Here is a 24,591-nt window from a genome sequence, read left to right on the forward strand (position 1 = left end):
AACGCTTGTTTAATTAAAGTGAATGCCTTTGCCTTTCCAAATCAGGATGATATAATTATGAAATCACTTCATTTTTTCTGTGAAGTCTACTGAATATGAAATTGTAGACCTTTTTATGAGGAAATTATGTAATTAGACAAGATTGGAGATAAGATGTTTCAAAATTAAAAATCCAATGAAAAACACATCGCTCACACATTCTGTTTTCTTCACAAACACGCAGATGTTTTGGAGTTATGGATAGGCACACTGTCTGTTCGGTGTTTTATACTTACTTGTATTGTTATTTTTTCTAATATGCAATTACTTTGTAAGGTAAGTAAGCTTTTTTTCCGCGACTTTTTCCACGTGACAATATAAATTATAGCACTCGGGGATATGTAGTCTGTATTAATTATTCCAGTGAAATAATTTTTTGAATCAGATCATCCAACATGCAAACTTTACTTCTTTACAATATTACTAAGTGCCGATTTCACCAACGTCGAGTGACCTCTAACCGAGGAATAAATTGGGCGTAATGACAGTTTTTGTATTGAAAACCTGCCAAAACTTCAAATTTACTCTCGGACAAGACTTATTTTACGTTGGTAAAATCGGTTTCGTGTAAATTATAACATAGGAAATATAGTAGGTAAGTACTTACTTTTAAACCCTGTTTAAACCTTATTTATCGTGAAATATCTGTAGGTATACCTGTTATATGTACAAAGCTTTAGAGACGTGGAATAAAAGACAAATATTGTGACTCTAAATAGAGATTATAGGTCTATAGGGACAGGTTGGCAGATTTTTCAGGGAACGGATTAGCTTTCCTAAGGCCATTGGAACCTTTTCTTGTTGCAAAGGAACAGACAATAATATGACATCCCAGTAATGCGATAGTTGGATGTGAAAGCCAGTGCGGATCAACTAGTAATATTATAAATTAATGAGTATTTATTTATCCAAGAAATTAATGTGAAAGTTGGATGTTTGTTAGGCCTTCACGCCACAATAACTGATCCTATTTGGCTGTTGAAATGGAAATATAACTTATACCCTGATTTATTTATTATTTAGGCTACTTTTTATCCCGAAAAATTAAAGAGGTCCTGCAGTTTTTTTTAAAAACCTACATTCACGCAGACGAACTCTCGAGTATCATTTATATCATTTGTATCATATCTAATACAAAAACTATCTGATGCGTCCGACTTCACTCGGTTGGAATTTGATATACCTACAATCTACATATTATTATTATTATATACCATAGAATATTTATATGTATACTTTATCCAAAACTAATACAGGCTATATAGCCTGTGTTAGTTTTGGATAAAGTAGCTTCTTAATGGTGAATGAACCATTAAAATCGGTTCAGTAGTTTTAGAGTTTATCGATTACCCACAAAAAAACAAATCTTTCCTCTTTATAATATTTATTAGTCAAGAAAACATGATATTATTGTATGTTTCTAATGAAATGTTGGCACTGAATAAAAGTTTTTGAAAATTGATAAATTATACTTGACAAAAGAAGAGCTTTCGAGCTTATACTGTTGGCTGTAGAATGATAAAGTTCATGAGCATAAAATTCATATTTCCTGTTAAAAAGTGTCATTTAGTTTTTCAACATCATATTCGCAGTGATACCTACAGACGGAATTTTTCACCGGCTCCGTACATTATAACAAGACAACTCATAACTTCGCACTCGACGCGCGAATAATCCTTCTAGTACTAGAGATGGCGGCTGTAAGATTTTTTAGTCTATAGACATGTAATCTAGCAAAGCTGAAACAAAGTCCTCTATTTAAGAGATATTTAAGATTTATCATTTTACTAGCCGATGCCCGCGACTTCGTCCGCGTGGATTTACGTTTTTCAAAATCCCGCGGGAACTCTTTGATTTTCCGGGATAATAAGTAAGTAGCCTTTATGTTAATTCAGGGTATAATCTAAATGGGGTACCAGCCAGGTAACCTCCTCATGTGCCCGAGTGTTTTAGGTAGCAGCAGCGCTTGGGCCGGTGTACCCTGGTAACATGGTTAACGATTTCTCGTCATGGGATATTGTTGGCCATGGCTAATTGACCTGGCGGGGAGGGGGTGTTGTCCGCGCGTCCCTCTGAGTATCCCTAGCAGAGGGCGCAGTAGACGCACCCATGGGGCATAGTCCCAGGAGCGGAGGGTGTGGCTGTGTTGGGTGGTTGGTGATGGGGCTTCATAGAATAGAATAGAATAGAATTAAATTTATTCATTGGATCAACATACAGGTAATACAAAACACGCTTAAAATATAAAACTTAAAAAATAAATAAAACTTAAAATATAAAATATAAAACTTAAAAACTAACTTAACTTAAACATTGTGTTGTGTACCTACTATATGTTGTGCCAACGAAAAGGCCCATCCAGTCACTAGCTGCCCCACCGGCCTCTCGCCTGTCCGGTTTGGTGATGGGCGAGGGAGATGTTGAGGATAGGGAACGTGGAAAGGGGATCGCCCTTCCCGCGAACCCTAGCCCTCGAGTGGACCTGTGGGTGATGGACACGGGGTGGTCCGTCGCTCACAGTGTGGTCCTCGGGTTGGTTGACGTGCTGTGGTTCCGGCATAGTTAGAGGCCGACATAACCACCGTGCTCCCCCGTGGTCGGTGGTATCCATGACGGATTTTCCTCACGAGAAAAAAACAAAAAGGGTATAATCTGAATCCATTCCAAATTTTAGCCAAATCCGTCCAGTAGTTTTTCCGTGATTGAGTAACAAACATCCAAACATCCACTTTCACATTTATAATATTACATATTAGGATTTACGAAATTTCATTGAGTTTGACATTCAACTGAGAACCAAGCTCAGCATGGATCAAAGCGTTTATTAATACACACTATACACAGAGAACCTGGACTGCTTCTTTGACAAGTCTCCGCCCTACCTCTTGTACATGATATTGAAAACCGTGCCTTAAGAAATATTGCCTTCGTCTCTCAACCTATTAAGCGCGTATTAGCACAGCACGTGTTAATCTCCGTGAGGAGCTTTCAATAGCGTTTCGCATATAGAAAACTTTCGGTGAAAATGTTTGAAACTTCTCATCGAAACGTGTTGAGAGAATTTGCTATGTTAATGTGTTTCCCCTCTTTGTATCAGAAACTGTCTGTTCGCTAAATACCTTATCCCAACCCATATACTTATGCTTGCAAATGCTAAGATTAGTTAGAGATTAACTTTTTATTTTCTTTGTGAGCTAAATATTCAATATTTAGGTATCTACTTACCTGTTGATTTTTTTTTTACTACTATACTTTATAATTTTTTCGATGTGAGATAGTTTAAGTAATTTTGAACTAAAACGTTATTGCGTCTTTGCCTGCATGATAAAGTTATTGGAATGGAATAATAGAACAAAGGAACACCTCGTCATTATATTATACTCGAATACTATGGTTATGGGTTAGTTAAATCTTAAAAAAAGTGCCTACCCACAGTATAATATTACAATGGGCTTAAATAATAGATGGGTAGACTGGGGTAGATAGATGTGTTTAAATTGTTAAAAATAGTATACATATTACTGGACTCTCAATTACTTTAACGGCTTTTAATGAAGCGTAATCACTAACCATATTATAAATGAGGAAGTGTGTTTATTTGTTGGTTTGTCCTTCAATTAAGCAGCAACCGATTGCCCTGATTTTTTACGTGGATGTTGAAGACCTGGAGAGTGACATAGGTTACTACTACTTACTTTTAACCTGAAAAATCAAAGATTTCCCTTGGGATTCTTAAAAATATAAACTTACTGATTGAAGTCACATGTAATATTTATAGTTTTGTATAATAATATTCATTAGTGACAGAAAATGAGAGCTTACTCATTAAGGCACCCCACAATACCTGGTCTGGTGGGAGGCTTCGGCCGTGGCTAGTAGCCACCTTGCGATTGAGCGTTCCGGAACGATGCCATGTAGAAACCAAAGGAGTATGAGTTTAATGAAAACTGCCATAACCCTTCCAGGTTAGCGCACTTCCGTCTAAGACTGCATCATCACTTACCACCAGGTGCGATTGCAGTCAAGGATTGTAGTAATCGATAAGTAGTCGATAGGCAGGTAAGTACTATTTATAGGTTTTTCTACACAAATATTTTAAAATCTTTACTCACTTTAAGTGCACAACTAACTTTATAGTTGTTAGACCGTCGGGCCTGAATAATAACAGCGGCGCTAATCCTTGCGGGAAACAAAGTAAATATTGCCTTATGTAGCTTTAAGATACTCATACAAATCCAATTTATTTTCCATTTCCTCACTTCATGAAAACTTAAATATGCTTGCCAGGTAAACCACTTTGAAAGCAATCCTTTGATCGTAGTCTCTTTATGCGAAATTGTATCAAAATATAATATCTACATAAGCACGCATTCTCCCAGTAAAGTGTTTTCACAAAATGCACTTAAGTAGGTACCTTAGAATACCTACTACCTAGGTACTAGCCACACCACGGGCTCCAAGAACTAAGGCGCAAAGAAATAATAGCCATATTCTACCAAGTTCTACTTTAAGCAGTCACATACACGATCTTGATGATACTACGTAAGTTTTAGAACATCTCTACTTTCCGTAACAACCCATAAATTCAGAGCCAACTAAAATTGAAAAGTATCGACCTAATAAATGGTTTTTATGTACCTACCTATCTAAATGTGCTTACTTTTTATTTTTCTACAAAAGGTAAAATACCGCAATTTTGAGTCTTTCTAAAAGATACCTAAGGAGGGCAAACAGCAGCAATTAATTAATTAATATTATATCTCTTATTTAAAGATTTTCATTTTACTAAGAGTTTGTTTCACTTTAAATCTCTCTCACATTATATGGTGCACCATTTTTCTTAAATTTTAATAAGGAGAATTCGATCTCACAATATATTTGCAAAACAAACAGCAACTGATCAGCAAGATAAAGCAAATTGTTTGCGCTTATCTGTTGACGATACACAGGTATCAAGTCTCTAGCAAGCTAATAAGAATCCTAAAGACTGAACAGGTTACAGACTTGCTTAATCAGAAGAGCAAACCAAATTAGGAAGCACGATTTCATTGTACTGAAACTCAAGACAAAAGCTTATTTTAGATACCTACGCGGATATATTTTAATGTAGATATAGAATTGTATATTCGCCCAAATACTCCTTAGTTACGAGTAGTACCTACTTAGCCCTAAAAGTTAAATATTTAAAATTATTTTAGTTAGATATATAATAGGTAGGACTAAAAATCGCCATCAAACTAACCTGACTGTATCGTAAAGACCATAATATCTTTATCATGATCTCAACCCATTACCGAGCATGGGTCTCCTGACTCCTCTCAGAACGAGAAGAGATTAGGCTATAGTCCACTACGTTGTATCAAGTGCAGATTGGCAGACTTCACATACCTTTGAGAACATTATGGAGATAATTACTCTTAGAGATAGTCTGATTATTATTCTACATTAACATATAACGTATAATATTTTTTAATTAAAAAAAGCGACCAAATGAGCAGGCAGGTCATCTGATACTAAGTGATTACCGCCGCCCATGAACATTTGTAGCACCAGAGGTACCGCCGATGCGTTGCCGGCCTTTCAGGAATTTGGTGGTCCACCCCTTGAATAACCCCATGTTGTAATCTAGTCGGAACACTGCTGAATATAATATGATCAAATGACTTACAAAGTGAAGTTTGATCGATATTATACGGGTAGGTACGCTCCACTCGAAAATATACAATTATACTATTAAAAAGACATCATCGTTGTTTCTTACTAAGCATTATTTTCATTTGTCGTCAAGCGCAATCTTATTTCGCAATAAAAAAATTACCATCTGTTATATTCCATAAACTGTGTAAATTCACATCTACGAAACAAACCGTAAATCTAAACTCGAAGATATAAATTAGTATTTTGTGAGAGCACCGCATAAATTATTCAAACTGAAAACAACAGAAAAAAGAGGACATCCTCGCTACACGCTCCAAGTGAATCTCAGAAATGATAAAGTTGCTTGAGAAATTGCCGACATACGAAATTGTACAAAACTTTGCAATAGCTTTTCAAATAAGTAACTAGCTCGTGTTAATATTTTGCTCTTTGTGATTCCGCACTGCGAAAGTGTGTATGACGGGCGTCGAACTCCTTTTATAAGTTAATTTCTGTCTCAGGCACAATCTTAAAACTTTGGAGTGCTATCTCACTCGCGTTACCTGTTAGGAATGAAAATTTATACGGTAGGGTTTTTTATTAAAACTTAAAATACCTAAAATTCGCATACACCGGGCCAGATCAATCTACCTAAGCTACCAACACCTCAAAGTTTGATGTTTTTACGTATAAAAATACACCACACCTACTCGTATCTATTCCTAAATATGGAATGCAAAGTTTTTATCGTGCAGCTCGAAAGCATAGTACAAGGGGTTTTACGTTGGCCATCTCCAGAACTATTTCACCGAAATCATTAGAAGTTTTTACGATCACCTCTCTAGTAATAGGTTTCGACAACAGCTTAATAAGTATCTGTTTAGCACTAAACTCTGTTTATAGAGACGAAGTGATAGTCTTTTTAAATTTTAAAGTGTAGATAATTGTTTTTTAGAGCAGTGCCTACCAAGTTATCTCAATGAATCAATACAAGAATGAAACTGAAACCCATGAGAAGACTAGAGGTTGACATCTTTTTAATTAATGTTTTTTTCCGTCACTTTAGTTTTCTGTTGTTTATTATTTTATTTTTGCTATAGTATTATATAGAGTTAAATTAAATGGTTAATAATAAAATGTTCTTGAAAAATATTTTGGTCTTTTAATAACACCTAAAGTATTTACTTACCTGCTTAGTTGTCCAATCAAAGTTACCGTACATATCGTTTTAATTGTAGCAGATATATATTATATATTTTTAAATCTATTAACCGATGCGTAATTTTCTATGGTGAACGAGCCCAGTAATCGCAGTGCTAATTGAAATACCTATAAAAATTCTACTTCAACTACTGACTGCGTAGCAAGTGTTAAGATTACCTACACCCATTCCATTTTTATCATGTTCTCATAAGTATACCTCAAAGTAGCCTAACCTACCTAATTATTAATTATTTTGTAGCATAGTTCTAAGATGCATAATAATCCTGTTACTTGGTGATTAAAGCATCTATTTTTTCCTATTTGTTATTTTCGCTTGCAAAAGTAAAACTAATTTATTTCGTACTAGTTTATTTTTCTAAATTAGGTATAAGTTTTAAATGACATTCGAATTATAGGTATATGGCGATAGGGACAAGTCTGACAGTTGGCTCTTGTAAAGCTAATTATAAAATACAATCCTATTCCAACTATCGACAGGCGAGTCTTGGTTACGTTTATCGAAAGTCTATTACGAGTATGTTAGCGTTGAAAAGTAATTTATGTTAGTGGCACTTGTATGATTAATATTTTTCCCCATTTTCGATTAGCTGGGCAAAAATTGTTTATAAACCTGAAGCTGTATGCTATTCCTATTAACGCTATTTTAATTGACGGCCCCAGTAAATTAAAGAAGCCTCCAGCATGAGAAAAACGAAAGAGCCCAACGGGCAGGAAATGGACTGAAAGCTGGAAGGTTGACAGTTCAAACCCCCGTCCGTTGCACTACCGTACTTACCTTCTTTTTTGTTCTATTGAGGAAAATTGTCATGAATACCACTGACCACGGGGAGCACAGTGGTTATGTCGGACTCCTACCGACTAAAAACCTCACGAAGTTCCATCTCACCGCTGATGACGGTGCACAAGGGACCGAAAAAACCTCGTTACTCCGCAGCGGATGACCGCCGTAGACCTGCTCCTTGCCTGCTCCAAGCTTTGGATTAAATTAACAAATTAATTCTTTAGAAATAAAAAACTTCAGATATGCAATACTCATACATTTGTATTAAAAACAAAATTCACATCCTGGTGTGTATGACACGCATGCGCGTAGCGGCATAGATTAGATACAGTGGTAAGCGCTGTGGTCTTATTAGTCGGAGGTCCCGGGTTGGATTCCCGGCAGGGGTTTGGAATTTTATCACACTAATATTATAAAGGCGAAAGTTTGTATGTGTGTGTGTGTGTATGTGTGTGTGTGTGTGTATGTGTGTGTGTGTGTGTGTGTATGTGTGTGTGTGTGTGTGTATGTTTGTTACTCCTTCACGCTAAAACTACTGGACGGATTGGGCTGAAATTTAGAATGGAGATAGATTATACTCTGGATTAGCACACATCCCGGAAAATCAAACAGTTCCCACGGGATTTTTAAAAACTACATCCACGCGAACGAAGTCGCGGGCATCAGCTAGTAATATCTAAATTTCTGGTCTGGTCTCATAGGAGACTTTGACTGTGGCTAGTTACCACCGCACAGGCAAAGCCGCCGCTGCAAAGCGATTTAGAGTTCCGGTACGATGCCTGTAGAGACCAAAGGAGACGAACGTACTCCAAACGAAGTGTAGTTTAAGGAAAACTGCCATACCATTGCCCTTCTTCCAGGTTAGGCCGTTTTCATCTTAGACTGCATCATCATTTACCACTAGATGAGATTGCAGTCAAGGGCTAACTTGTATGAGAAAAAGAAAAATAAAAAAATAAGCCACGACACAATTTGTTATGTGGTCTTTCAGTCATGTCGTCGCGTCGTAAGCGTTTTCATAAGAGCCATGACAAACGCGTGAGCCGTTGTTTCGTTCAATGAGCGGTTTGCGGTCTTTGAGTATCACATCACATCACACTAATATTATAAAGGAGAAAGTTTGTATGTGTGTGTATGTGTGTGTATGTTTGTTACTCCTTCACGCAAAAACTACTGGACGGATCGGGCTGAAATTTAGAATGGCAATAGATTATACCCTGGATTAGCACATAGGCTACTTTTTATCCCGGAAAATCAAAGAATTCCCACGGGAATTTTAGAAACCTACATCCACGTGAACGAAGTCGCGGGTATCAGCTAGTAGCATATATATTCCGGCGTATCTATACAAATAAAAGTAATACCCAAACCTATCTTTCTATAAATTATTCCATTATTCAATCTGTTATTTTTTAATCAAAGTAACAAAATTAAAATATACTTATTTCGCGGAAAACTCAAATTTAAAAAAAAAATGTTGATAGCGATGTTACGTTATTAGCTATGACAAAATGAAATGATATAGATGGTGCCGCAGGGCGCAGGCTTTTAGTCGGTTCAAACGTTAAACGATGCAAATAACCGTCCGTTCAATTTTTAATACCTCGTCTATGTATGTAGATGTGATTATGGACACACATGGTCCGGGACGTAAATTGATATTTCGATGCCGGACTTTACCAAAGAGCTGTCGCTTTAAACATTCAACCAGAGTTCAACCATAACAAATTATAGATGTCATTTTGTACGCAACGCCGTTATGCATTGCGATGAGTCTCATGCTTAGCCTTTTTTATTATTCTGTTAAAACTGCTGTTTTCAATAAGGTGACAGTCTTTTTAATAAAATGAAAACACGTTGTCATGTTAAGCATAACTAATTTCTCTTTCTCCACCCAACATTATATGTATCGAGTATGTCGCAACTCGCAACTCGCAGCGCGCCGAGTGGCACGTTGATGAAGGATGGCTCGCTCCGCGCGCGCCACGGGCAATCTCTTTTACACTCGTTCGTTTTATATGTTAGACTTTGTGAGAACGGATTTTATAGTCATGTAGTAATATGAACGTAACATATCTATTGTACCTATAATATCATTGGCCTCAAAGATACTGTAAAGTGTAAACCAACGGTGCGTGATTTTAATGGATTTGATTCTGCGACAGTATCTTCTTCTCTCTGGGCTGGTTTCCGCACTTAAACGTTTCCGTCTGTTGTGCGTTCTGCGACAGTATATATATGTATAAGTGAAACCACGAACCTAAATATGCGAAAGCTCGCAAAAAAATTAATTAAAAAACTGACATTGTTGTAGCGGTGTTCAAAGGAGTTGTTAATTACTTTTTTTATAAAGAGTTCTGTTTCTTCGTTCTCTAGACTCCTACGTAAGATTATTACTTGTAAATTCTTATTAATAATAGCAACTCTCATGGCTAGGAATTAGAATGATGCGTGATAGTTGTATCTAAGTAGGTACTATGTACTAGTATCTTTTGACTAAGTTTACTACTATCACTATACTTTAAACGAAATTATATTTTTTTTATTTGATGTCTCGAAACATCTCTAACGATTTGTCCTGAAATTTAGTATTTAGACAATGGTTAACATTCCATGTTTATCTGGATAAGGTATCACCCCTTAATTTCCGCTGGAAGAACTCGAAAAACGCCGAGCAAAGTTCGGTGGCGTACTAATACTTATTATTATAAATTGATGTAGCCGTTTGTTTGTTGTTCTCTTCCCGTCCGTCAAGGACCAACCGCTAAACCAATTTTCAGCAAAAGCGCGCTTGCATCCTAGAAACTGGCAATGTACTATGAACTTTTATCCCGGCCATATAAGGAGTTTTCAAGGTTTTTTTAAAATGCTAGTAAAATACGTCTTACCAGTAGGTACCTGATATTAACAGATTCTGAATTATTTTGCAAATAAAACTTGAAAATGTTTCAAAACTACATACTAAAGGTGATGAAAGCAGCTTTATAAGCGCTTAAACAAAGAAAACTCCAGGCCAAAAGTTCGGTAAAAAGAAGAACTTTGGAAACTAGCGAAATGCAGCACAAAAACTATTAATGTGTAGCCTCTTACGGCTCGCTGAGCTGTCGGTGCAAAATTGTTTGATAATTTCCGAATACTGCGGGCTATAATCGAATAAACCTCGCTCAGACTACAACCGCTTCATGTGGAAAATAAATTATTTTTTAAGAATATGTCAAGGTACTTAAGTACTGCTTCTAGATATTGCAAGCAGGATATTGTAGGTTCATATTAGCTAAGTACAGACTTCGAAAAATTATGTGTAGGTATACTCCACAAACATATTATTTTAAAGTTATTAGGTAGATGGTAGGAAGGTACTTATCGTTGGAAAAATAAAATTATGGCTTGATTTATCCATTTATCCTTATACCACAATAATATAAAGTGTACAGTGTAGTGATATGGTGATATGCATTTGATTTTGAGAGTTTTCATGTAGACTTTCTCTATAACGTAGATCCCACTCAGAAAGGAAATTCTACCCGAGCGAAGCCGGTGTGGGTCACCAATTCATCACTCAGTTAGTATAATAATATAGTACGTAGGTACGTACTCAGTCGACACATTTCTGTTGCCCAACGTTAAACATGGCCAAACGAATAAAACAAACGCGGGTCGACTTCAAAATTAAGCCCTGCGGTCAATCCGCATCCGTCGTAATAAAACACATGCAAAGTTTTCTTTGCTAAGCTCGCAGTGGCCGCAGCAAACGGAAGTGAAGCAACAGGCTTGATTAAAACACGTGTTTACACAACGCACGTCCTCTCAGTTTAAATGCAATAATACGGTACGGGTAGACTTAAGTAGGTACTGCTACCATTAAATTATTATGAATCTTTTTTGAGAATAAGAAAAATAAAAAATACGCGTCGAATTGAAAACCTCCCCCTTTTTAGAGTCTCGTACCCGAAGGGTGCTAACAGTACCCTTTTACTGAGCCTCGGCTGTCCATCTGTCAGTCTGTCTGTCAGTAATTTACATGCGGCCAAAATTAATGCTCAGTCTATCTTTAACTTGTCGATAAGTTACTAGCAACGCTGTTTTTTGTCAAAAAGTCTTTTGACGAATAACATCATTTCTAAGTAACTTATCGACGGATTACAGATAGATTGATTATTAATTTCGCACAATGGCAGCCTTTAAAAAACTATTAGGTAGGTACTTATTAGTCTTTATAGCGTCTTTATAGTAGTCTTTATAGCGCCAAAAGATCACACTGTGATCAACTCTCTACCTATTATGGTTCGTGAGCCCATTGACAGATAGACAGACAAACGGACGAACAGACAAACAGCAGAGGTTTAGTAATAGGAACCTACTGTGGCACCCTTTAGGTACCTACAGAACCCTTAAAACAGAGACGGCGAATTTCTAAGCTTTTCATTTAAATAAGTACCTACGTCATGCGTACGATAGTACGGAACCCTTTTAAGTAGTTTAATCATAAGAATAGAATAGATCTTTGTTTATTCTTTCTGAAATAAGGTAGTATGTGTAAAAAAATCAGCCATTAGAAAAATATGAACATACAGAAGTTGTGACAACAGCGCCAATCCAACTATAAGAATTAAAAAAAACAGTAAGTAAAACAATGGCTCAACTTATAATGGGTGTGCTCGATGCAATTGGCAGCTAATTTGTAGCACGACCGACGTTTCATTCTGACAGTTTTTTTAAGGTTGTGCTATTGTTAGAAAATTACTTTTCAGCGCCATAATAATATGTACCTACCTGCGTTTGCTCGCATTAAGACAAAAGCTTACGTGCACACAGCAAACTCTACATACAAGTAGACTAAAATACTTACCTAGGAATAATATAATAAGGTACTTAGGTAGAAATAAACTTTCTGGCGAGAGACTTCAGCCGTGGCTAGCCTCTAGGCTCCAACCGGCGAAGCTGTGCCTATTTAGAATTCCCGTTTGATGCCAAGCAGGAACCAACTGGCGATTGGTTTTAATGAAACTACCATACCTACCCCTTTCAAGTTAGCCAGCTTCCATCTTAGACTGCATCGTCACTTACCACCAGGTGAGATCACAATCCAGGGTCAACATAAGAATAAAATAGAACTGCGAAAATGTTTTTAAAGAAACGATTTTTATGTCCTCATCACGGAAAGAAAGGATACTTTAGTGATATTCTACAGTCATGTTGTAGCGTTGTAGGCTCGTAGATCAATCTCTACAAATGTCTACGGCGTAGATACCTCGTAGATGCAAATCTAATAGTAGAATTTGAGTCAAAAAATTAAACATTCTTTTCCCAATTTGGCACAAGTGTAGGGCTATAGGTACGTTATCACTGCTCGAATTCAGAACTGGAAAGGGGTAATGAACTTTTAATAATAATTATAATCCCGCGAGAATACAAAAACTATATTTTGGGCATGTCTGTTACCAATGCAATAAAACTGATTAAATTGGTTAAACTTCATCTTATAAAGTATGTGTTAGTAGCCTGTTTTGTCTAGCTTGGTGCAATACAAAATCAGTTTAGGATCCCGAGAGTTAATCAGCAGGCACCTTAAGGATATTTTAGCAAGTAGATATGAGGAGTCAACGCCGTTGTTCAGGAGCTCAAATAAAAGGATTTAATCTTTTTGAACACGTCTGCCACAGCGGCTGAAACTAGTATATGAAGTCATTTAATAAAATTTTCTAATAGGTAGGTTACAGGTATCAATTGTTATTATGACGTCTCTTATACTGATGCCATAAGTTGGTGTATCTAGCAAAGATATTTCAGTTAGATGGTTTCTACGATAGGCAGTAGAACTCGTCTTACTATTGCTTTCTATATTATGTTGCCTAGGTATACGTAAGTGTGAAGATACAAGTGTTTGTCGCATCAGAGACCGGAGTCCTACTACGACTATCACTTGGATTTCTGTAAGCTGATTCCCAATTCCATGCTGTCGGTAGTGTTCAGTTGACGGGCGAGGTAAAAACTCTGTTGTTTGTCTGTATCACCCGCTTACTGATCTCTACAGAGTTTATTACTTTACTCTATGCTCTACAGAAAGCCATAAGCTTGACGTGAACGTGGTCGCGCGTCTGTCTTCGGCCTCAGTCGCGGCTAAGATCTCATCTATTTCTAATTGATATTAGGTACAAAGCATAAAGTAGATGGAAGGCTGTCATCAATTTCACTTACGAATTCCGTAGTCATTAGTAAAGAGACTGAGCACGCTAAGCATACCTACCTAATGCATGAGAATGCAAACTAATGTCAGTGTAAATTGAAGATAGATAGGTAGGTGCTTAGTCGAATAGATACCTATTAAGATTACTACTTATTATGTACAGCATACACCTTTCTATTAGATAAATAGCAGAAAAATATTGAGCTTGTGGGATAAGGAGATATCTACAATTAACGGTCAAATGCGAGTCAGTCTCAGCCACCGAGGTCCCGAAGGAAACTACGGAAGGTTGTTGTAAGTATCGAAGGTTGGGCAACTATTATTAAAACCTTAAAGCACTAATAGTTACTGAAATAAGCAGCTTTACGGACTTGGTCGCACTATAAAAGTTATGTTTATGATTTTGTTAAACCCTAAAACGGAATATTACAAAAACTTAAGAAAAACTTTAGTCGCCTCTACTGTTTTGTGAATATTGTAGGTAATTATTTTTACTTCAACTCTTTTACTTTTTGCATGGTTATGAAGACCTACCTAAGAGTTATCGCAAACAACCGATAATAATAGCCTTAACCGATAATAATAGCCTTAACCGATAATAGGCCCGATTAAAAACGGTGAAAATAGAGAACACAGATCTACTTTAACGGCAAAAATCCCACAAAAATCGGAGTATATCTACCTAACCAACTAGTTAAGTAAAAAATAAAGAAAGAAAGAAAACTAATTTATTCATCTTTCATCAAAGTACAATTAGACTCGATCCGATTTTCACAGAGAGAAAGTACACAAACCTATGACGAGTGGTTGCGTGGTGGGACGAAAATCGGACAATGATTTTCAAAGTTGGCTTCACAGATAAAACTTGGTCTTCCACATAATGCGGTCGTCTGCGTGAGATCTTGGTTTTTATGTTGACCTGACTAACTGACCTACTGACATTACAACACAGAGCCTCAACCGTTGGGCCTAGAAACTTGAAAGATACCTACATACCTACTTCGACTTCGGTATGAATAGGTAGGTCTTTAGGTAGGTATAGACCACAATGCACACCCTGTATGTTCGAGTAGGGTATTTTAATATCAGTTTTTTATGGTACGGTCTACGGAACCCTAAAAATACAATTTAATCAATAATTACTTAGGCAGTAGCTACACCGCTAGAATTTATTTATTAGATGTTATGTACTTAACTCAATCAGCATCTATTAGGTACTGATTATGTAGGTAACTAATCTGTACCTAACTATTAGATTAGGTAACTATTAGGTACTTATTAGATTAGTTAGGTAGATCATTATGTACTTAGAATATGTACTTCAATAGAGCCCTAAAACAATGTGGCTGCTAGTGTCAAGTCGAGATGGCAATCGGGGTATGAGGCGGGGGGGCACTCCGCACACCCGCGCTATGCCATACCGGGTTAGCACGGGGACTATGCGGGTGTACGGGGTGTCCCCCGCCTCATACCCCGATTGCCATTTCGACCTGTCGCGTACTATACATTGCAATTAAGCACATTTAAATTGACTGCACCTAAGTACTTACCTATATTACGGAAATCCTTTAGCAATTTGATAGTTCAATATTTTCTCGCAGCACGTAACGTAATGTCAGCACATTTTACGTCTGTAAATTATAGTTTTACGATCGAAAATCATTTTTATGTTTTCGGAGGAATTTAATATGACTCCCAGCTACGCTCCGCACATTCGCTCTTTTATTGGGTTGTAATTTTATTGTTTTCTCAATTTTTATTAACTATCAACTCCCTTACTAGATAGGTTGATACCTACTTATCTATCAATTCAGATAATCCATACTACGCTCACACGGTCATACCTACAAGGCTGCGTAGCATAAAATATACATAGATAAGTAACTAATTGTACTTTCGATTACATTTATGGGTAGGTAAGTATATCGATATATTCAAGGAATCAACAAATCCCTGAGAAGCCGGCAACGCATTGGCGGTCCTTCTGGTGCTGCAAACGTTCATCACTTAGCATCAGGTGACTCGACCCTGTGTTTGTTCGCTATAAAAAATACAGGTAAGCATTCAGACAAATACAAGATAGGTAGGTACTCTTATTCTTCAGTTAAGCACCTAATAGGTTTGCAAGTAGTTAAGTAGGTACTTACTTACCTACCTTATATTCTACCTACCCTTACTCACGCTTTAGGTGCTGCATGAATCAATGAATTCTCCTACACTCAAAGGAGTTGAGAAACTTTTTACACTTTTAATTTTTTCTTTAGCTTTGTGTTCTTCGCTTTCTATCAAAAATGATTTTATAAAAATAATATAAACCGGTCTTGAGCGAAGTTGTTTCCATTCTGATCAAGTATTAAGTACCTATTTACTCGTACATAATTAAGTGCCAAATTAGGGTTTAAGTACTACAAATTGGTCGGGAAGTGTTACATTTTTACTTCCGTAACAATTTCATTATGATATTACTACTAAATTATGATGTAGGTAACCTAGGAAGAATAAGATTTTTCTACAATCCGCTGAATCATATTAATAAAAATCTGTATGATACAACATGCAGCATGCGCAACGCACCGCCCGCCCTACTGCTACGAAATACCTACGGCCTTCTACTGTGCTTCTACGGCTTATTCCGTGTCCATTCACCTTTGATAGATACTAATATTGTATCTATCAAAGGTGAATAGACCTATTCATACATTCAATTAAAATATATTCAAGTCACCTATTCTTCACCTGCTGCTTTTTGGGCAATATCTTTGGGTACGGTCCCCTATTTATTTTATCTGTATTTTAAGTAGATAGAATCATAGATAGAAAAGATAAAGGTATTTGACGGACTTCGTCTGTGATGGCGTTTGCTGGCGCGCGTGCTGTGCTTGTTTGGAGTGTTTTATTTTGTTAAGAGTGGATGGTTTTTGTGTTAGTTGGTGTTTTTTGGTGGTGGAACTGACTGAGAAACGCTCTAAAGGGGCGCCGGCGCAGACGGAGTCCATACTTGTATAGATTCAAGCGAAAAATCGTAGGTCTATGGATTCAATAACTTGAAAATAACTACAAACTTAACATTGGCTAATCAGAGTAAAGCCAGATTTAAAGAAAAAAAAAGGTATTTGACAGATATATCATTTTCCTAGCAACCGTATCTTAGAAAATTTACTTATTAAGGTATCACTGAAAATGAACATATACAACTAGGTTCCTCGCTCGGTACGCTGGAAAAGATGTTCCTTAGAAAATAAGTTATTTTTATATCGATTCGACGGGCGCCACCGAGCGTAAGTATCTGAAATTATAATTGACAGTGTCAAATGATTCTTGTGTTGGCAAAATCTCATCACTAATAGTAGGGAAGGTCCAAGCGAGGATTTTAGGATTTACTCGAGCGCATCTGATTAAGGCAAGGTAAGTTAATTACATGCAGAAAAGTGTGCATTTGAAATCGGATCTAACTTCCTTCTTAATAAATATTTTTCGAACGCGCTCGAATAAATATTTTTTTCCTATTTTCTACCCCTTCGTACGGCTACCCCCACCATGCAAACCGGCAGATTAATATTTTTCTGTAATCAGAAACACGTGGGGCGCATACACTATTAATATCTGAAGCACTCGAGTAAGTACCTTCTTTTTGACTGTTTTTTTTTTTACATTTTTGAAAACCTGTACACGCTCTCCCTACCAGTGAAAGGGCATTTATCATATAACCTTGTTTTCTTTTTAGCATCTAATCTTCACAATCCAATAGGTCCCCACGACACTCAAGTAAATTCCTAATCCTAATTTAGTCTCTTGGACTTCCCTGCTATTACATTTAGTTCACGCTCATTGTTGCTATCAGCTCCAAAATGGAATCAAGTTGCTTCAAAAACAGCACAGTATTCGCAAGTCCAGCGCACATGACTTAGTAGAGGTCAGTGGTAGATACTTGACAGATATTTATCATTTCCCTAGCAACCGTATCATAGCAAACAAACTTGCTATTTCTGTCATAATTTTCACAAGTTTTAGTAGTTTACACTGTGTTATTTTTAAAAATTAGTTTATTAGTAGCTTATTCCGATAGTTCTGCATTAATTTATCAATTGAGATATGGATACCGAAAGGACAATAGGCATCGCTCCAAACCCTGAGTGTATAAAGGGAGCAGTTGCGTGCCAATGTGAACTAGGTCGTGAGAAATTGCTGACGGCTCCGCCCTACAAGCGTGTCTGCTCCACGGTCGAAGACGATGTCAAGTCGCGTCTACAAACTGCCCCGTGCGCCAGGGATCTCGAACAATACAAATGCCCAGTCAGCCATATTCTCGTTAATTTCAAATCGCCTGTATCACCTAACGATGTGTTCAACAAAGTCTTCCCATCTAATACCCCAATTAAGCAAGTCAAGCGCAAGCTAGCCAAACTGCTCTCAGTTTCCAATAATAACTTAGTATTGACAAGAAATAGAAACGTATTAAAAGAGACGAGCCTTCTATCAGACCTGAAAGCCGATGCACTCGGAAATCTTTCGATCGACGTCTTTACAAAGGATTCGCAGGAATTTTCCCTATCGTCCATTCCCAAGGAGTCTTACGTTCATGAACTTATCCACACTATGATGCCAAAAAAGAAAACAATGCCTTTTATTGCGATCAAATTTAGAGTAAGAAATCAAAATGGAGTATTTACACGTTCATACCATTCTATCATGAAGGTACATGAAGTTAAAAAGAATTTAGCTGGTGTGTTTCAAGTGGATCCAGACATTCTTGTACTATTGCGAGAAGATCGCCCTCTCAAAGACCGCATGGCATTGTTAGATCTCGATTATGATAAGTATGGAATTGTTGAAGTAGAACTTTTAACTAAAAATAATGAAAAACTTAATTTAGAGAGATTGTACAAGGAAATGCCTTTTACTGATGTTTTGACTGTGATGGTCCCTCTTGGCAGTGTTGTAAAGTATATTAATGTTGAGATATTTTCAAAACCAATTAAGAAGCCCTTTCTTGGTGGTTATAAAAACGTTCATACAGGTTAGTCAAAACGAAAACCTTGTTTATAAAGATATTCCTCGTTCCCAAGTTTAAACATTATAAATGGCTATAACAATCTCAATCAAGTTTATTTCTTTTTCAGGTACAATTTACCACCACGCTTACACGCAAACCCCACAAAAGCCTGAAAAAGTGTTGCCCGAAAATAAAACCTGTCGCGATACCCAAACAGCGGAAATGCGGGAGAAAATTTACGTGAGTATGAATAGATTCCGAGTATGAATAGAATTCACTAAAAATAAATCCCCTTAACCAAGATTCTCATACAAAAATAATTTCATTTCAGGACACAAATTATAGCAGAGCTACACAAATGGATTGTGTCCACGCCTATATCCCAAATGTATGCGACAGAATTATCGTACCGCAACCCTATGAGACATACGAAGAAATGATCGTGAGACTTAATCATAACCATTATGCGGCCATTATACAGAGGGCTTTCAGACATCATCAGTTTAGGCAGAAAGTTGAAAGATGGTTGAAAGAATGCATGTAAATATCTAAGGTCTCGTAGGTTATATTTTCAATGTTATGGCGATGGTTCATTGATATATTGCAATATTTATTTATAGGGAAAGAATTGCAAGAATGGAAGAGGAGAAGAGGTTGGAACGCGAAGCTATGGAAAGAAGATTACGAAAGGATCTCGTCACTAAAACATTTCCAAAAACACGCGAAGACTTTGATCAACTATACGCTATGGTAATTATTAGCTTTTGGTTTACTGGCAGTTGCTTCGCGTATATAAATTAAAATATATTTGCTAAATTTTTACAGGTTGATCGCTGGAAACATGCAGAAATAGCAAGAATCTCACAATTGCACTCAAAGGGTCCTAAAATTGCTGAATTCACGCTCTTATTAGATAAAGAAGTTGAACTTCTACGTTGTATTGAGGCTTATAGAGTCAAAGTACGAGAAGACAGTCGAAAAACCAAGGAAAAGAAGTTTTTAGAAGAGATATCCAAACCCGTCGCATGGTACGGTCGTGATGGCAAATTGATAACGATGGATACCGTAGAAATTCAAAAAGCAAGAAAACTCAAAGAATTATACAACTCATTCATTCGAGATGATGTAGATGTTAAGGAAAGAATAGAGCTTTTAGTAAATATGAAATTCGCTCTACAAGAATTTCGTCACCCCTTAGCTGAAGAAATTATAAGTCTGCTAGATAGAGAATGTGATCTTCTTGTCAGACGATGTAATGATTATCAGCTTGAATTTCTGAGACGACGAATAGCAGCAAGCGTATTTCAATTAATTAAAACATCTGAATTAAACTCCGATGTGACTAAGTGCAAGGATATAAGAGATTATCGAAAAATGGAAGACAGTAGGCTTTATTTCTGTGAAATGTGCCATCAAGTGAAACTTAACACAGAATTTCCGTTGAATGCTAAAATGAGTGGTTTCCTGGTATGCACATCTTGCTCCTGGAAAGATGTGTCCGAACGATTATGGATCGACATGACCCCGTATAAATTCATTCTAAGAGCAGTCCAACGTGATGAAAGGAGAAGAAAGTGTTGGGGATCCTTGGCTTTCGTCCTCCAAGAGAAAGATATATTTTTTATAGCAGAAAAACTATGGCATTCTCATTCAGCCATTAGCGAATGTAGGGATATGACAGAGCTAAGGCTGTGTAGATGGCACGTAAACGAAGACTGGTCTCCGTGGAATTGTTTCTTAGTCACTGTTCAAGAAATGAAGGCGCACTTGAAGCTCGAACACCCTGAGAGCGTATACGACGAGGAGCTTGTCCAGAAAGTACAAAACAAGCATAAGATTGCCAAAGCTAATTTCGAGCAGCTCCTGACGGTTAACAAACGCCTCACAGAGAGCGGCGACTGGGCGGCTGTTCGCGCGCCCGCTATTGCCCGCGTAGATGCTGTTGATAGAATATGAACTAATTTAGACTAATTTAACGATTTTATAAACAAATCATGATGTTATTGTATTTACTCAGTAGTAAGTTATTGCAGATTGATTTATATAGAAAGTTACGTGCTACGTTTTTGTGGCAATAATATTTTGTAGATTTTTAAAATTAGGTAGGTATATTTTAACTTAAAGATAAAACTCAAATAGATAAAAAAAATGTTGACAACCATAAATGTTATGCTTCATTAAAATATTAGATCCATTTGGTTTTTGTTATATAAAATTGAAGTAGTTCCGAAATTATTAGCTTTGAGAAAAACAATGTTTTAAGCTCACGCTTTTTAAATATTTATTCAATCTATTATTTTAGAATGTTGTGTATGAAAGATACATTATAAGTTATTGCCACAATATTATGCTATTTAATATTCTCACAAAATATAAACGTTAATATACCTAGATAAAATGTTTTTATTATAATCAGTCACGGGGTAAAGGACAGTCAAGAGATACAATATTTAAATCGTCCTTCTTTTAATATAATTACTTGTAATACTTTATAACATAATTACACATTACATTTACAGATAATTTCTCCAGATATCAAACTCTCCTGCTCATCTAAAATAACATATAATAAAAGTATGAAAAACACAAGTGTGATATAAAGTGAAATTTGATAACGAAATGCAAGGAGCTAAGCTTAGATCGTACACCTACAATAAATTACGTAAATATAATTTAGATAATTATAATCATTAAAACTGTACAATAAAAAACACAAAACAACCCAGTCTATTAACATAATCTTATATAAAATCTAAAATTATACACAAAATAAATTGGTACGAGAATCCGAGCTAACTGCTAAGGTAAAAACTACGGTTAAAAATTGCTTAAAAATTAAGTAAAGCTGTCACAAAATGTCGTTTCATCTACTGCAGAAAAATTAAAAACCAAAGCTTCTAACCATTGAAAAGTATATAAAACCGTAAAAATTCCCGTTATACGCTCATTTGACAAGGACGAAGTCTTTTGTTTGATTGAACCGCCGAAAATACCATTTTACAAATATTTTATATCAGGATGCAGAACAGTAGTTTTTACGGTTGTTACACAAGTTAATGAGTAAATTAAGTAGAATGCCTAGCAATGAGTCGGTTGTAGCTGAATAACTTCATTTTGATTTTCTTATTCCTTAACTGTACACAAATCTCTAATCTTTACATGACAATAATAAAAACATTTTGCGCAAGGAAAATAATGATGTAATAATTTAGTATCGATTTAGGGCTTAGGCTGCGATCCATGCATAGTGTACTTTGACTTGACTCAGAGTTAAGACAGTTAAAATTTTATAGATTTATGCACATATCTCAGACATAAATCTGTCTCGTTTTAACTCTGTAAAGTAAGTCTTTTAAGTGAAGTCTGAGCAAAGTCAAAGCAGCTTTATAGACCTCAAACCTCGTTCATACGGCATTAACACCACACGTTTTTTTGCATGAATCTTAACCAATACGTATCTTATCACACTGAGGATAGAACCGTTTACACGGAAAACTGTACGTTTTTCAACGTGTAAAATATATTCAATGGTTGCGCCACTATGTATTCTGTATCCGGTAAGGTTTAGCCCTGGCGCCGACTGCCTGCAAAAATACCGAAGCATCCCGAGAGTTACTGAGGCTTTCCGAAGGATGCCAACATGGCATGCCTAAGCTCACCGCAACATTGTTTTTATACATACAAAATGTCAAGTAATAAAATTATGGTCTATTATTATTATCCAATGAGGATACTCTTTGTTACTATGCTAAAAAAACATCTTCGCATTATTGCCTTTCTAATGAAACCGGTTTGAGGCACATCGGTTGAGAGGTTTCAAAGTCTATAACGTACATAGCTAGAAACGTTTTTGGTTTCATATATTAAGGGCCGGTTTTTCAATCATCAAATAACTTTTAACTGAGGAATAAATTAAGTATTAATATATTATATTAGATGATTAAATAGAGGTTTTGACAGTTTTCGTACATGAAATCTGTCTGTGTTATTTCTCAGATAAAAGTTATTTGACGATTGTAAAATCGGTCCTAAGAAGATTAATTGAAATTAGAGATGCGCAAATCATGTCTTAGAGCGGATTTAGCATTGAAAGGTTCCTTTGTTTATAGGAACTATGTCCCATGAAACATGTTTCCAGGACATAGTGGCGCAAATGCCGAGTGAACGGGGTCTAAGCCTTAGGTTTGTTTTATACTAAATTATAAACCATGGTACTCATTCAGTTGTACAAAAATCTACTGAATTGACAGGTCTAAAAATAGTGCTATCATTTTCTCATGGTTGTAACATTGCGAGAAAGGTAACAATGTTTTAGACAAGTTAATCTAAAAATTCGTGTACATTTGAATTAGTACCACCGTATCGATAGGTTTCATGTGGAAATTATAAAGCTTCACTTTCGATTTCAAGGCATATTTTATTTTTTTTATCTATCTTTCAAAAACTAGCGTCACATGAAATTATGTTATGTAATAAGAACTTGTAACAGAAAATCGTGTGCCATCTTTTCGATAAAGCTTCACTTTCGATTACAATACATTTAATTTCTTTATCTACCTTTCAAAAACTAGCGTCATATATAAAACAATCAATTTTTACACTACAGTCATTGATATTTACGTGACCAACAAATTTGTTCGTGTCTATAGGATTAATATCTTGGCTAAACTATTTTTAATATAATTGATGTGTTTGTTCACAATTCGCTGGTGCTTTTTGTGGTGCCCACAGCCGTACCGATTTGATTTTGATAAGGCCGAAATCAAGACGAAATCTATCCATATCGTCCCTATAAGCTTCAGTTCACGCAGTAGATATTACAATTCCTTAAAGTTAATAAATAAAATAAAAGCGAATCTCAAAATATACTCATTTCTGAACCGAAAATTCAACTGACCTATAAGAAAAAATAATATTGTGTAAATAAGATCTAATGAAGGCAAATATATTTTTTACATTATATTATAGAAAAAGGATACTGCGTGAGCTAAGCGCAAGCCCGGTTATACTATGCCATCGGTAACGAGATCATCACGAAAAATCATAATGTCGTATAACTCAAGCTTTTTCGTGGTGAATCCTTTAAAATAATCCTATACAGAGGTCATAGCTCATCACTATAGATTATATTTTAACGAAATAAACACAACTTTTGACCGTCAGGGTGTAGTTTTCTGGCATTCAAACGCAAACTATTTAGTAGCAGTTTTGATTAGCCCACTTTAAGGCTAAGATTCATATAGCGTACTTTGCATTTAGGTCAGTTTGGTCGACCGCACTCTGGATGCGTTTTCGTACGAATTTGACTCGTACGAACTACGAACACGCGGCAACACTCCCGACCTTTCTAGTACTATGGGAGCGAAGAGACTGGGTGCGAGTTAGTTGTACTTATATGTGCGTGTAATAAGTAGTTCCGATACCCGAAAGCAATCCAACTTGTCGGGATTTTTAAATACACTTTCGTGCGATGTAAAGGAATATAGAAAACACATATATTTGTGGGATCAAAGAAGAGAATCCTCTTGAACATAAACATGATTTTATTATTCATCGCGCACCAAAGAGGACTTCACGAAAGCGAACTCACCGGGACATTACCTATTTGATGGAATAAAACGTATTCAGTGTGGCGCACTTCATTCGAACGAGAATTCATACGATACAAATTCGCATCCAATGTGCGGTTAGCCTTAAAGTCAAAGTGCGCTCTATTAGATCTCAGCTTAA

General features: G+C 36.3%; 1 protein-coding gene and 1 long non-coding RNA gene across 2 annotated transcripts; both read left to right on the top strand.

Annotated features, from left to right (window-relative positions):
• The first annotated feature begins 469 nt into the window (after positions 1 to 469).
• LOC123868679 lies at positions 470 to 10,861 on the top strand. Its single transcript, XR_006796703.1, has 4 exons — positions 470 to 599; positions 899 to 901; positions 10,071 to 10,080; positions 10,850 to 10,861. It is a non-coding gene; the product is annotated as an uncharacterized LOC123868679 (long non-coding RNA).
• A 6,813-nt stretch (positions 10,862 to 17,674) lies between these two features.
• Positions 17,675 to 24,474, top strand: LOC123868659 (IQ and ubiquitin-like domain-containing protein). Its single transcript, XM_045911193.1, has 5 exons — positions 17,675 to 18,885; positions 18,989 to 19,101; positions 19,193 to 19,401; positions 19,482 to 19,611; positions 19,687 to 24,474. Exons 1-5 carry the CDS (start codon positions 17,961 to 17,963, stop codon positions 20,815 to 20,817), a joined length of 2,508 nt encoding a protein of 835 aa, XP_045767149.1. The 5' UTR covers positions 17,675 to 17,960; the 3' UTR covers positions 20,818 to 24,474.
• The last annotated feature ends 117 nt before the right edge of the window (positions 24,475 to 24,591 follow it).

The sequence above is a fragment of the Maniola jurtina genome, chromosome 10, assembly GCF_905333055.1.
Source record: "Maniola jurtina chromosome 10, ilManJurt1.1, whole genome shotgun sequence".
NCBI lineage: Eukaryota > Metazoa > Arthropoda > Insecta > Lepidoptera > Nymphalidae > Maniola > Maniola jurtina.